Raw genomic sequence first — 11,793 nt, forward strand, 5'->3', positions numbered from 1 at the left:
CACACACACACACACACACACACACACACACCACGACTCACAAACATAACATCTGTCACTTTTTCATAGCAAACAAACCTCAAACTATTACAGTCCTAGCTAGTGGGGTACAATTTAATATTGGCTGCAACAGAGGAATAAATGAATGGTGGTTTTGAGGGTTTTACCAAAAGTCTGTGATTGAAATTTCATGAATTTCAAGTCTTCTTCCATGATATAAACTTTGCCTCATCACTTTCCATAAGTACATGCCAGGAATGTTGACGGAAGTGGGGGGTTCTAGGTGTTGCGTGATCTCTGTGCCCATGTAGCAGTGCTTTGGTTGTGCTTCCACCCAATATAGTCCCAAGTCAATATCTGGCTAGGAAATCGTTTAGTCTTACTCTGCATATCTATTTGTATTCGTGAATACACGGGGTACAATAAGTAATTAGGTTGTTGTTGTTTTTTGTTGGCTCACATTTACTCACAACATGCTAACCGGCAACATAGGATTCCATTCACTATGCTAAGCTAACTAGTGGCAGCGCTGCCGGTGTTGCACCGGACTAAAACAATGCATGCACTGAGATAACAAATGCGTTGGCCCACCTATCTACGGCTTGGGGGAGACTTTGATAAGACCTTTTTCAACAAACGGTGGCGTATTACTTTTAAAGGCAAACTATGTGTCAAACCATTCTGAATGAAGTATTGTGGTGCTGCAGAGACGTCCCAGTAATATCAGTCAAAATAATCGCAATTAGATCATTTCCTCATGATTTCCTCACATCGTGCAGCCCAAATTAAATGTAGCCGATTGTTGCGTAAATACAGCCCAACAATTTCTTTTTTTCTTTTCACAGTTAAATTACGTCATAAGGTCAACAGGAATATGCCGTTGTGGAGTATCAAAAGTTTCTGTAATTAGTTTATGCAAATAAGATTTTAGCCTGAACATGTCCCATAATATAATGCATGCATGCATATAAATGTAACCAGTTATTACAGATGCTGTGGGCTCAAGACGACTGTCAAATGTAAAAGGGCATAAAGGAGGCTTTAATTTCTAGTCATGGTTCAAACACAAACTCGGTCATCGCTGCTGTTGCCCTAAAGCCCAATGGAGAAACTCTGTTGTTTCAGCAGACAAAAGAATTGCCTCCCCATGTGCTGGTAATTACAGAGTAGAACTGTCACAGACCGGTTATTATTTAAAAAAAAAACAAGCATCTTCCACAGCTTTAGGGCTTATATGAATTTAGCCAACCCCTGCATGTTTTCCCGCTAAAAGCACATTTGGAAAAAGAAGAACATTGCTGTGGGGGGGTAGAGCATTGTCCCACCACACATGGCAGGGTGTTTGTGAATACCCCACAGGGGGAATCTAGTTTCTATAGTCTGTTAAGCACACATGTGGTTTGAAATGATTGATTAAACATTTTCTTTCTCCTTTCGCTGTCAACACTGAAAGTTCCTTGCAAGATTGATCTGATCTATCCCATGATCTAGGACTTAGGCTTCTCTTTATTGATCCTTTTGGGATGACTCCCGCAAGGAAATTGAATTTCCAGCTGCAGATTTCAGCAGCTTACAAAAGACTTGTATAGAAAATATATAGAAAAAAGTTAGAGACACATATTACCTGTGGATTGAGCACAAAAAAGTCTATGTTGACAACATTTAATTTCCGGGATTGTTAAGGTGCCGTCGGAAATTCTGCCGAATGTTCGTCATTTTCAGCCAGATGTCCCTTACCTTCCGCTTTCTTTGTGTTGACATTCCTCCTGTTGATTTATGAAGATTATGATTATAAGAACTGCTCCTCAGATCTCTGCAGGGTAAATCCAGACAGCTAGCTAGACTACAATTCCAACTAAAACAACTTTTGAACGTGTGTGTTCCACCAAAACGAGTTCCTTCCCAAGGCTATTTTTCAGAGGCACAGTCATAGCGTCATGCACTTGGCGCCGCCCAAGAAGATTGTTGAACAGTTATTGAATATTTTTGAAATGCCAATAAACAAAAGCACATTTTTCTCCCATCCCGGAATGCTGTGTGGACTAGCCAGACCTGGCTGTGCAGCGCTGTGGAGGAAGGTCTGGCAATGCAAGACTAAGCCCCAAAAATACCTTTTGTTCTAAAGAATTTCTATTGTGTATGTTAAGGGCAACATTGGATCTTAAAAATGAAAAACAAACAGAGCAATCACTGAAGAACCACGTAGTGAGCTTTTAATCCATGCATCATCATAGTATTATGAAATAGCTGTTCAGACCTTTCTGTTTCACTAGCAGGGTGCCTGAGTTTCATTTCAGCTCTCCAGTACCACTGGACATCAACATATCACAGGAAGGATGTAGTGGAAGACATGGAGCTTATAAACAAACCCAAACTTCCGGCCTTCTCTTCTTTTTTTTGTACAACTGCCAATTGACAGCATTCATTTGTTTGCCGTCCATCAATTTCTCTCTTTAAGTTGAATTCAAGCCTTATGTACTCAATTGTGTTTTTTCTTTGTCCTTAGGCGGTGTCTGATGCTGCGGGCCAAGGGATCACTATAACTGGCAGCAAGACCTTCAACAACTGGAACTGGCCAAATGCTGTTATTTTCGCCGCCACTGTTATCACCACTATCGGTAAGTACTTTTCTAGATTCAACTGTGACAGATCTAGTTTTTGTCAGACTTGAATGTTGAAGAGAAAATGAGATAGTAATGTTACAGTCAAGCAGACTTTAGAACTATTTTACTTTGTTCTATTGGGACAAACTCAAATGCAGCCAACTGCTGGATGTTTAAAATCATATAAAGTGTGTATAAATCAAATGTACAGGATGGCCTTGGATTAAGACAACCCGTACTGAGGGCATGTTTTTTTTAAGTTCCCTTGTCCTCTTGTAAAGCCATGCTAAAAAGACATAAACGTGTGTACATGGTTTGTACTTCCTTACCCTAACCACTCACTTTCCTTTTTTTAAAGGATATGGGAACATTGCCCCTAAAACGCCAGCAGGCCGTGTATTTTGCATCCTTTACGGTCTGTTTGGTGTGCCTTTATGTCTTACCTGGATCAGTGAGCTAGGAAAGTTCTTCGGTGGCAGGGCCAAGCACTTGGGCCAGTATCTAACCAAGAAAGGGTTTTCACTGGTAGGTTGATAGAAGCTATTATTCCACTTCTGGAAGAAGTTCTTGCATCTCTCTGTGGCACAAAACCTGCACCTGAAGTAATGTTTGTTTTCTGTTTGTTTTCCAGAGAAAGGCTCAATTTACCTGCACAGCTATATTTCTTCTCTGGGGTGTGCTGGTCCATTTAGTCCTTCCACCTTTTGTATTTATGTCCCAAGAGGGTTGGACATATATTGAAGGATTGTACTTCTCATTTGTCACCTTGACCACAATTGGTTTTGGGGACTTGGTAGCAGGTAAGCTGAGAAATAAATTAGAAATAAACAAATCACATTATTTTGATTGAATCAATCAAATTAAACCAGGCTGGAATTGTTTTATGACCCTTTGATTATTTTATTTGTCCTTCCAGGTGTGGAACCAAATAAAGAATACCCAACTCTGTACCGTTACTTTGTGGAAGTGTGGATTTATCTGGGGTTGGCCTGGCTTTCTTTGTTTTTCAACTGGAAAGTGCGGATGGTGATTGAGGCCCATAAGGCACTGAAGAAACGCCGCAAGCTGCGCAAACTATCTCTTGATGAGCTCCGGCACTACAAAGAGACTCACAAAGCCGCCCTTCGTTTGCCACCCACTCCTAATGACGTCAACATCTTCAGCTTCCTGTCCAAGAAGCAGGAAGGCTACAATGACTTGATTAAGCAGATTGGCACCAAAAAACATGGCGGAAGCAACAGCGATAGTGCCAAAACCATTAATAACTCCAAAGAGATTGGTCGTTCCAAGAGTTGCAATGACGCTCCCCTGTTTAATGGTCAGACCATTCTTAGTCTGGACCATTCACCTCGCCAAAAGAGACGCTATAGTTTCAGTGACCGTGTCACTGTTGCTTTTTCAAAGTCTAAGAACTACCTCCTGGGCTCAGACAGCGGTTTGCTGCTAACAGAGGACCAAGTAGAGGGTGACCTAGATCTTGACCAGGGCCAGATGTATGAGAACCAGCTTGACAAAGACGTTGTCCTAGAGAATGGAGGGGTGGAAGATTATGGAGCAGGTAGTCGAAGGACATGGGACTCTAAAGAGTACCATCCCCTAACATTCCAAAATGCAAACATTACTTTTATTGACGAGGAGAACTTTCTTAGCAATAACTTGGAAGAGGAGGAGGAGGAGGATGAAGATGATGATTCTAAAGCAAAACTATCAATTACTACGTGTGATGAAAACATTGAAACAAACTCCAAGGAGGAGCAGAGTTCTGACTCTGAAGGGTCTGTGTTCACTAGTGACGGTTCAGAACACAGCCACTCTTATGAGAAACTTGTAGAGGAATATGCAAAAGAAGAAAATACAGAATGTTAAGATATCAGAATCTTAACTATGCAAAGTTGCCACATCTGCGTGGTCCTCTGTTGTTTTTAGTTCTTGGTTGGCATTGAAGTACATGTATTATAATGTGAATTGTTTGAATGAACATCAGAAGTCCCATTGCACTTTTGGGGGTCTGATAATGAAACCAAGATCAAATTTCAAATGAATGCTCTGTTCATAGCTGATAAATGCAATCATGTTATGTTATATTTAGGAGGTGAACTATCTATAAACTCTTGAAACATCTTCATGAAAATGGACGACAGAGCATGACCTATAACCCTGTGAGTATTTAACATCTGCTCTATTTATATATTTGTATATGGTTTGAGAAATTATATGCCACACATTTATTGTATTGTTGAAACTAAAACCTATTTACCATGAGTGCATTTTTTTTCTACTCATAGGCTGATAAGAAGTTATATGTGGAAATGTACTTGATCTCCATAGTTTTTCTATGCATATTCACCATATTGGTGTTTCTATAATATTTATTAAAATGAAGGACGGTAGCTTTTATTCAATGGCTACATGGGTTTATGTCTCCCATTGCACAATTCCACCAAATGAGGACAGTTCACAGTCCATTTCTGTGCAGACTGTATTGTTTAAAACCTGAGCCAAACATTTAACCTTAAAGAAAATGAAAGTGGTTAAGGGCCAACTCTGCTCCTTTTTTTTTTTCTTTTTTCACTTGTTTTTTATGTGAAGTCCTTAACTTGTTGTGTCTGAGATTTGTTTTAGTTTAACTGAAAGCAATATAATTGTGACTGCACTAGAGGTTATCAGTGATGCATAGCCACATCTGGATGTCTAGAACCAGCTGAGAGTAAACCTGAAAATGCTGAACATTTTATGAACGGAGAAGCATTTAGAACAAATCGTAATATCCTGCAAGAGAGACAGTCTAAACTAAGATTTGTTTGCCTTTTTTAAATTTGGATCCTCCCATTGTGACTTACAGTAGAGTCTCGCAGAATACCCTCAACTTGTTTGAGTAGACACGTCTTTATTGTTTTGCTTCTGACAGCACGTCAAATTCAAAAAATGTCCATTCTGTGGCTTCTGGCAGCGCATAATGAGAAAACTTTTACATCCACAGTATTCTCACTTTTTGTGTCTTTAGCACCCTTTTACTTCATTTTGTTTGCCATGTAAATATTGGCTAAAAGCCCATCATTGGACTCAAACAGCACTGCTCAGGACATGGCCTTGCTGCGCATGTTTGCCTTTGGGGGCTTGCACTGGCATGAAAGACTGAAGTACCGCTTATGACAGACATTCAAGGTTAACTTGTAACGGATCAATGCTCTCTTGACACGTTTCAGCCATGCGACATAGTTAGCATTATTGGTGCTCGGTTGTTCCCTCTTGTTTCACTTGAACACAAAACTGTAAACTCGAGGGACCAAAATATAATATCTAGTGCTTCTCACAGTCTCGCTTTTAAAAGGGGCCTTTTTTACCCTGATTACCCGCTGCCTTTTGCACACATTAACTTGCACAAAAAAAAACTTGAAATAATGTTACGGTGAATAGTAAGATTGCAGTGTCAGATGGAGCTACTTTGAATTTAGAACTCCTTAATAATGGATAATATACTGTAAATATAGTCCAATATTTGTAGCTCTTTCTGTGAACACATGGGCCACACCATCTGTACTACTAACTCTGCCTACATATGACTGCTATCAGGTGAAATCAGGCCTTGAATCCACTGCAAAGCAGAGGATTTACAGCACAATGTAACACCTATTGAATGTTCTTATGGTTCACTGAAAATATTACATCTTTCACACTGGGTGTTTTGATTGTGTTTCGTTGCAGGGCCTCCACGTTATTCTGTTTTCTCTCTCTCTCTCACTCTCTCACTCTAACTTTTCCTTAATATGGTAGTTCAGTGTTGTTCCACAGCCATGGTACTTGTCCGGACTGATTTTTAAGCTTGTCTCTAAATTATTGACCAAGAACAGGATAGGCTGGTTTAACCCATTTACCGAAGTTTTTCTCTTAATGTTGCTTCATTTTTTTAAAACTCCAGTAAAATTGTGTTTAGGCATCTTTTTTATGATTAAATTATTCATGTTTAAAAGTTTGCATGTGAATTCCAAACAATATGTATATTTCATGTAAATAAACGTTTAATAAAACTTTGACTTTTTGTGATCATTACATTAAAGGGGCACTCCGATGATTTGACAGCTGTAGTTCAGTTATAGCCTTGATCATACTTAAGTACAGATGCAGACTTGCATGTAGCAGACGTGCTTCTATACTAAAGTGTGCGGTCTGCATTAACAGACGTTCTGTATATGAACACTAGATCCACATGCTGACCTGACGGCAAGAAGAGCACCTTTTGTATTTGAACATGAAAAAGAGAATATATAAGACCAAGGATGGTGATAAGTGCACAGGTCTGTATGATCTAGAGATGTTTATGTATCACTTCTCTCAGGCTTCTTCTTTAGTATTAAACATGTATTCTAGGATCTTGTTGCACAGTCAAATCTGTCTTACCCAGTTTTACTTTCAATAACAGCATTATAGTTAATTCAAAATGCAAGTGTACCATAATAGACACTTTCACAACACATGTAGACCCAAGTATACAGTCCTCATTCAGTGTCAAGTTCTTGTACATTTTCATGATGTATTAAAGTAACCATATGTAACTTTTAACTGTCTCTGAAACTGTCTAGTTTTTCATCTAATGATCACAAATGACCTGTAACAGCAAACGAGACTTACAGTGAAAAGAAGGCCATTTGTATAGTTTTTATTAATGCCTTTTCCCAGGTCTGATTTTTACCTGCAAAGTCACACAAGATCAATTATTCTGATTTTGGTTTAACACCAGAAAAGCATGTGTTAGTGAGCGTGCAGGTAAAAGGTAGCAGGATATGTCTTTATATAGGCCTAATTGTATTTAAATTTTATTTTAGAATTTATTTGTTATGGCTGATTCTGGGGCAGGGCCACCCAGAAAAAAAAAAGAAATTAAACAAAGAACAACTAAAAGCTAAAAGGGAGTGTGACGGACAAAAACCCGAGACGATCTCGTTCTGGCTTTCACAATATGGAGACAATTACGGGATTGTAAATGATTCGAAACTGACCCCCATTTGACCTTTAGGTATGTCATATGACTTTTTCATTCATAAAATAACTTTACAATTCGAGACGTGGTTGTACATCAGTAGCCAACATCAAATTGCGCCCCTCCCTTCCATTAGGCACACAGTTATTATTTCTTTTTTTAGTCCATTTTTGTGTTAGCCAACTATTTTATTTTAGTCCCCCTGTTCTTGTGTAAAGTGTCCTTGATTTCATGGAAGGCGCTTTATACATTTAAGTTGTTGTCATTAAAATATCTAATTGCGATTGTTTTGACTGATTCAAGATTCATGATACTGGAGGGAATGATCATTTTTGTGTCATTCTCATTTTCATTGAAGAATGTTAAAACATTAAAATTTAAAATGATTATATTGTGATTTTTGCGAGGATCTGTATCAAACAAAGATGTTTTCTTTAGTCTGTAGGATAGGATTTGTAGGCCAGGACGTCTCTGCAGCACCTCTGTAGTAAATTCAGAATGGTTTAACAAATATTGCGCCACTCACCCCCTGCGAATTGAATCGCCTTATTCCACATTGCGATTTCGATAACAACTGCGATTTATGGTGCCGCCCTAGTTGGTTGCTTCAACAAAATCTTGCTATAGCTTGTGACACAGTGACAGAGACATCCAAAGCAGGCTAAGTTGCCTAAAGCACTTGCAACTTGCAGCATCTGTAACTTATTCTCTTATTGTAAATGAATGATTTTCTGTCTGAGTAAAACATTCATTGCAAATATACAACATCCTGGTAACTCTAACTCAGTAATACAATGGGTAATAAAGCATCTTAAAGAAAAGACCTTTACGACATCAAATGTGGTAAAAACACTAGCATTTTTGTCCAAAGCCGCCACTACAATTAACACAAACTGAAAGTTACAAATAGACACTTTTTATCTCAGAGACACCTGACATTTCTCATTCTGCACACACACTTCAAGGTCATGGTGTCAGACATGGGAACAACAATTCAAAAGGAGCAGAACGCAAAAGATGTGCAAACCAAGCCATAATAACAATGCTAAAAAGCCAATAATGAATAATATCCTACACAAAAGGGGGACATTTTTGCACAGTCTCATGTGCTGGTTTATGTTATCAGTCAATGATTGGAACGTGGATGAACTTTAAGGAGTCAATGGAGCCAGGCTATTGACATATCCTGATGTGCCAAAAAGACATGAGATTAGCGTGTTGATAACAGTCAGTTGTTGCTGCCACAGGCTAAAAGTGAATTCCTGAATGGACTTAGCGGGAAAACCTTTCTAGGTTCCACCCTGAGTGACACATTCATCTCTGTCAACATTAACGTTTAACATGCATGTAGAAAAATAGGAAATCAGACAGCAACACGATGATCTTTTGTATAACTTTCTGAAATGCCCATATGATGTTTTGCTTCTCATGCATCTTTACAGTTTAAGAATCTGCAATGGAGACATATTTCCTTGATCTTCCACCATCAATGTTTCACCAGAATGGGTGGTGTTAGAGAACCTTCGCCCTTATAAATGTTAACTTAACTGATGATGGTTACTGAACCAAACTAAAGAAAGGGCTCACTGTAAAAATGTGCTGAGCCTGATGGAAACCAGAATGCCTCCTGATACTGTGGGATTCCAGGCACAACATAAATCAACCATCTTTCATGTGTTCAAGTTCCTCATTCTGAAGTGTGATGCAGTGCATACAGACAGATGACTACAGATACTGAGGCCATTGTTATTTCATTTTTCAAGAGTTAACAGTTATTTTTGTTTGCTGTTATTACAGCCAGACAGTAATGAGATGACCAGGAAGGAGGGTGAGAGATGCAAAAAAGGTCATGGTCAGCATTTCAACCTGTAAGTAACAATTAAATAAATCTGTATTTAAATGAGGAGGACAGACATTATGCTTGCCCTGCAAGGATCAGTTCTAGGACTAACATGAGGTCAAATCAATGAAAGCGTACGGGGTACAATTCCAATGAAATGTAATCCCGTCATCTCTTTGAATTTGTGCATGATTCATCATAAAGCACAATGTGGGGGGGGGGGGCAGTCCACACATCATCACCCTCTCTCATGATCCTAGTGGCCTGAGGCTAGAAGCAGGGTAGAGCACCCCCTATGGTATGTTCAGGCGAACAAACCACTCTCCGCGACACCTTCCAGGCCTGTTCGGTGACGTTTCCAAACCAGACAGTGACTCTCGATGATGCAGGAGTAGAAATTGCTCAGTATTTGAGGGGATACCCGCAACTTCCTCAGGCGTCTGAGCTGAAATAGTATCTGCCTTGCCTTTCTCACCACTGAGTCAGTACTGTATGCAGCGCCCAGGTCAACAGAGCACATGTGGACCAGGGGGCATGTAAAGCGAGTCTCGTCATCAAAAACACATCACCAAATTGCAATTTCTGAGATGCCTCAGGACAGGGAAATTTGGCATTTGGCCTTTGACTAGTCTCATTCACTCTTTGTGATAGCACTCAAAGGGATGATTCAGAACCAGTGTTAACTGTTAGTTAACTTAAAACAGACAGCAACAGTATACTTGGTTTATGGTTGTGAATCCCCTAATGCTCATTAGACAGTAACCTAAAATTTTACACATCAGCAGTGATGATTTTGTATGGTTGGGAATTTTAAAAACGAGATTAGATGTGGACAGCAGATGAGGAGACGGTTGCTCATTTGATATAATATGCCTTCTTTCAGTTTGTAGACTTCTTCCATACTGATGGGCTCCATAAACATGCACCAAAACCACACTAAACGATCAAATCCTTGCAATAAAATTAAGCAGGAACTGGCTACATATTGTTATGGAACACCTAGAAACTTTTACTGCACAGTTCAGAGAACAGATTGTATTTGTCATAAAAGAGTTACCACATGACAGTTTGATCTTTGGATCTATATTACTGTCTTAACTGTCTTAAAGCTATTCATGAGGAACTGGGTTCCACACATAATACATGTTAAACACATGCATATGCTGATTGCAACACATAAAAAATTATCACATTTCTGAGCAAAAGTAGAACTTTTTCCATGCAAGCTTTCAGTTTCAATGAATCACAGAATGGAGTTTGGGGAAGTTCCCTTAGACCTTGTTTCAGTTTTATGGTATGCACTTATGGTCATATAATGTACTCTTCCAAGCAGCCGTGTTAACTACCACCTATTTATATAAGGAAAGTAGGATAAATCAACAAATTGTACATGTAAGAATGCAAAAGGACTATGATTTCCACCAGATGTAAAAAAGCAGAGCAGAAAATGAACCCTTTGTGCTATGAGCTGCTGAAATTTTACACATATATGTAGAATGTCATAACGTAACCAGCCACCATGGGCCAAAGCAAACTAATTATTTTGTCCTTTTATTGTCAAAACTACTTTGAATGTGTTTAAACTTTTGGTTTATATGATACTAAATGTATCCCACTCAACATCTACTTCAATATATTTAAGACAAGAAGCCTAATATTGCACGCTAGTCCCTCAGTCACTCGTAGGTTTTCAGACTGCGTAGGCGTATGTTGGAGAGTCAGATTATGCAAGGAGTGCTGAAACCAGCCTGTCTTTCACACTGCACTACTTCCTTCAAAGTTTGTGTTTCCCAGATGTAGAGTGTACTTGTGAAGAGATTACAGCAAGGCAGCTTTTAAAGCTGGTTGGCAAACACACTTTAAGTTATGTAATATACTGCAACCAAAACGCTTTAAAATAGGCTGTTCCTAATTCCTAATTTCATTTATTTTAATTCTCCCAAATGAATCTCAATGATGTCATGTGACGTACATATAACTCAATTGTTTCCTTGAATAGCAACGTAAACAAGTCCTCACGGTGCCCAAGGTCTGATATAGTGACGCTCACGTGTCTGAATGAATCAATACCATCTCTCTTTGTGCATCAACAACACGTCAATCCTGAGACAGAATGATGACAGACACTTCCTTGTCAACAAAGGAAGAGGGGGAACCAGATGGAGGGTTGTTTCTGTGGAGTGTAAAACAGCCAACACAACAACAGCTCAATAGGCAATGGCACAGGACCTCTCTGACACCCAATTGTTTCCTGAGTTTCTGTGTCCGGCCTTCCGGACCGGAAACTTTTGGGCACCCCCCCAGAGATGAGTTTGTATTTGTGTGTTTATGTGTGCAAATGCTGTACTGTACGTTTGTGTTTGTGTTGTGGA

General features: G+C 39.2%; 1 protein-coding gene and 1 long non-coding RNA gene across 2 annotated transcripts in view; one reads left to right on the top strand and one right to left on the bottom strand.

The window, feature by feature from the left end:
- LOC116670292 (uncharacterized) overlaps nucleotides 1-6,410 on the bottom strand; it is a 19,997-nt gene extending 13,587 nt beyond the window's left edge. Inside the window, exons 1-2 of the long non-coding RNA XR_004326994.1 lie at nucleotides 6,360-6,410; nucleotides 2,053-2,056 (exon numbers count right to left, since the gene is read on the bottom strand). This is a non-coding gene — a long non-coding RNA (uncharacterized LOC116670292). The remainder of the gene's footprint in view (nucleotides 1-2,052; nucleotides 2,057-6,359) is intronic.
- kcnk5a (potassium channel, subfamily K, member 5a) overlaps nucleotides 1-6,628 on the top strand; it is an 18,007-nt gene extending 11,379 nt beyond the window's left edge. Inside the window, exons 2-5 of the mRNA XM_032500749.1 lie at nucleotides 2,507-2,618; nucleotides 2,962-3,128; nucleotides 3,235-3,403; nucleotides 3,520-6,628. Of these exons, the coding sequence (XP_032356640.1) occupies nucleotides 2,507-2,618; nucleotides 2,962-3,128; nucleotides 3,235-3,403; nucleotides 3,520-4,469 (1,398 nt within the window). The 3' untranslated portion in view covers nucleotides 4,470-6,628. The remainder of the gene's footprint in view (nucleotides 1-2,506; nucleotides 2,619-2,961; nucleotides 3,129-3,234; nucleotides 3,404-3,519) is intronic.
- Nucleotides 6,629-11,793: the final 5,165 nt, after the last annotated feature.

The sequence above is a fragment of the Etheostoma spectabile genome, chromosome 20 (genome assembly GCF_008692095.1).
Source record: "Etheostoma spectabile isolate EspeVRDwgs_2016 chromosome 20, UIUC_Espe_1.0, whole genome shotgun sequence".
NCBI lineage: Eukaryota > Metazoa > Chordata > Actinopteri > Perciformes > Percidae > Etheostoma > Etheostoma spectabile.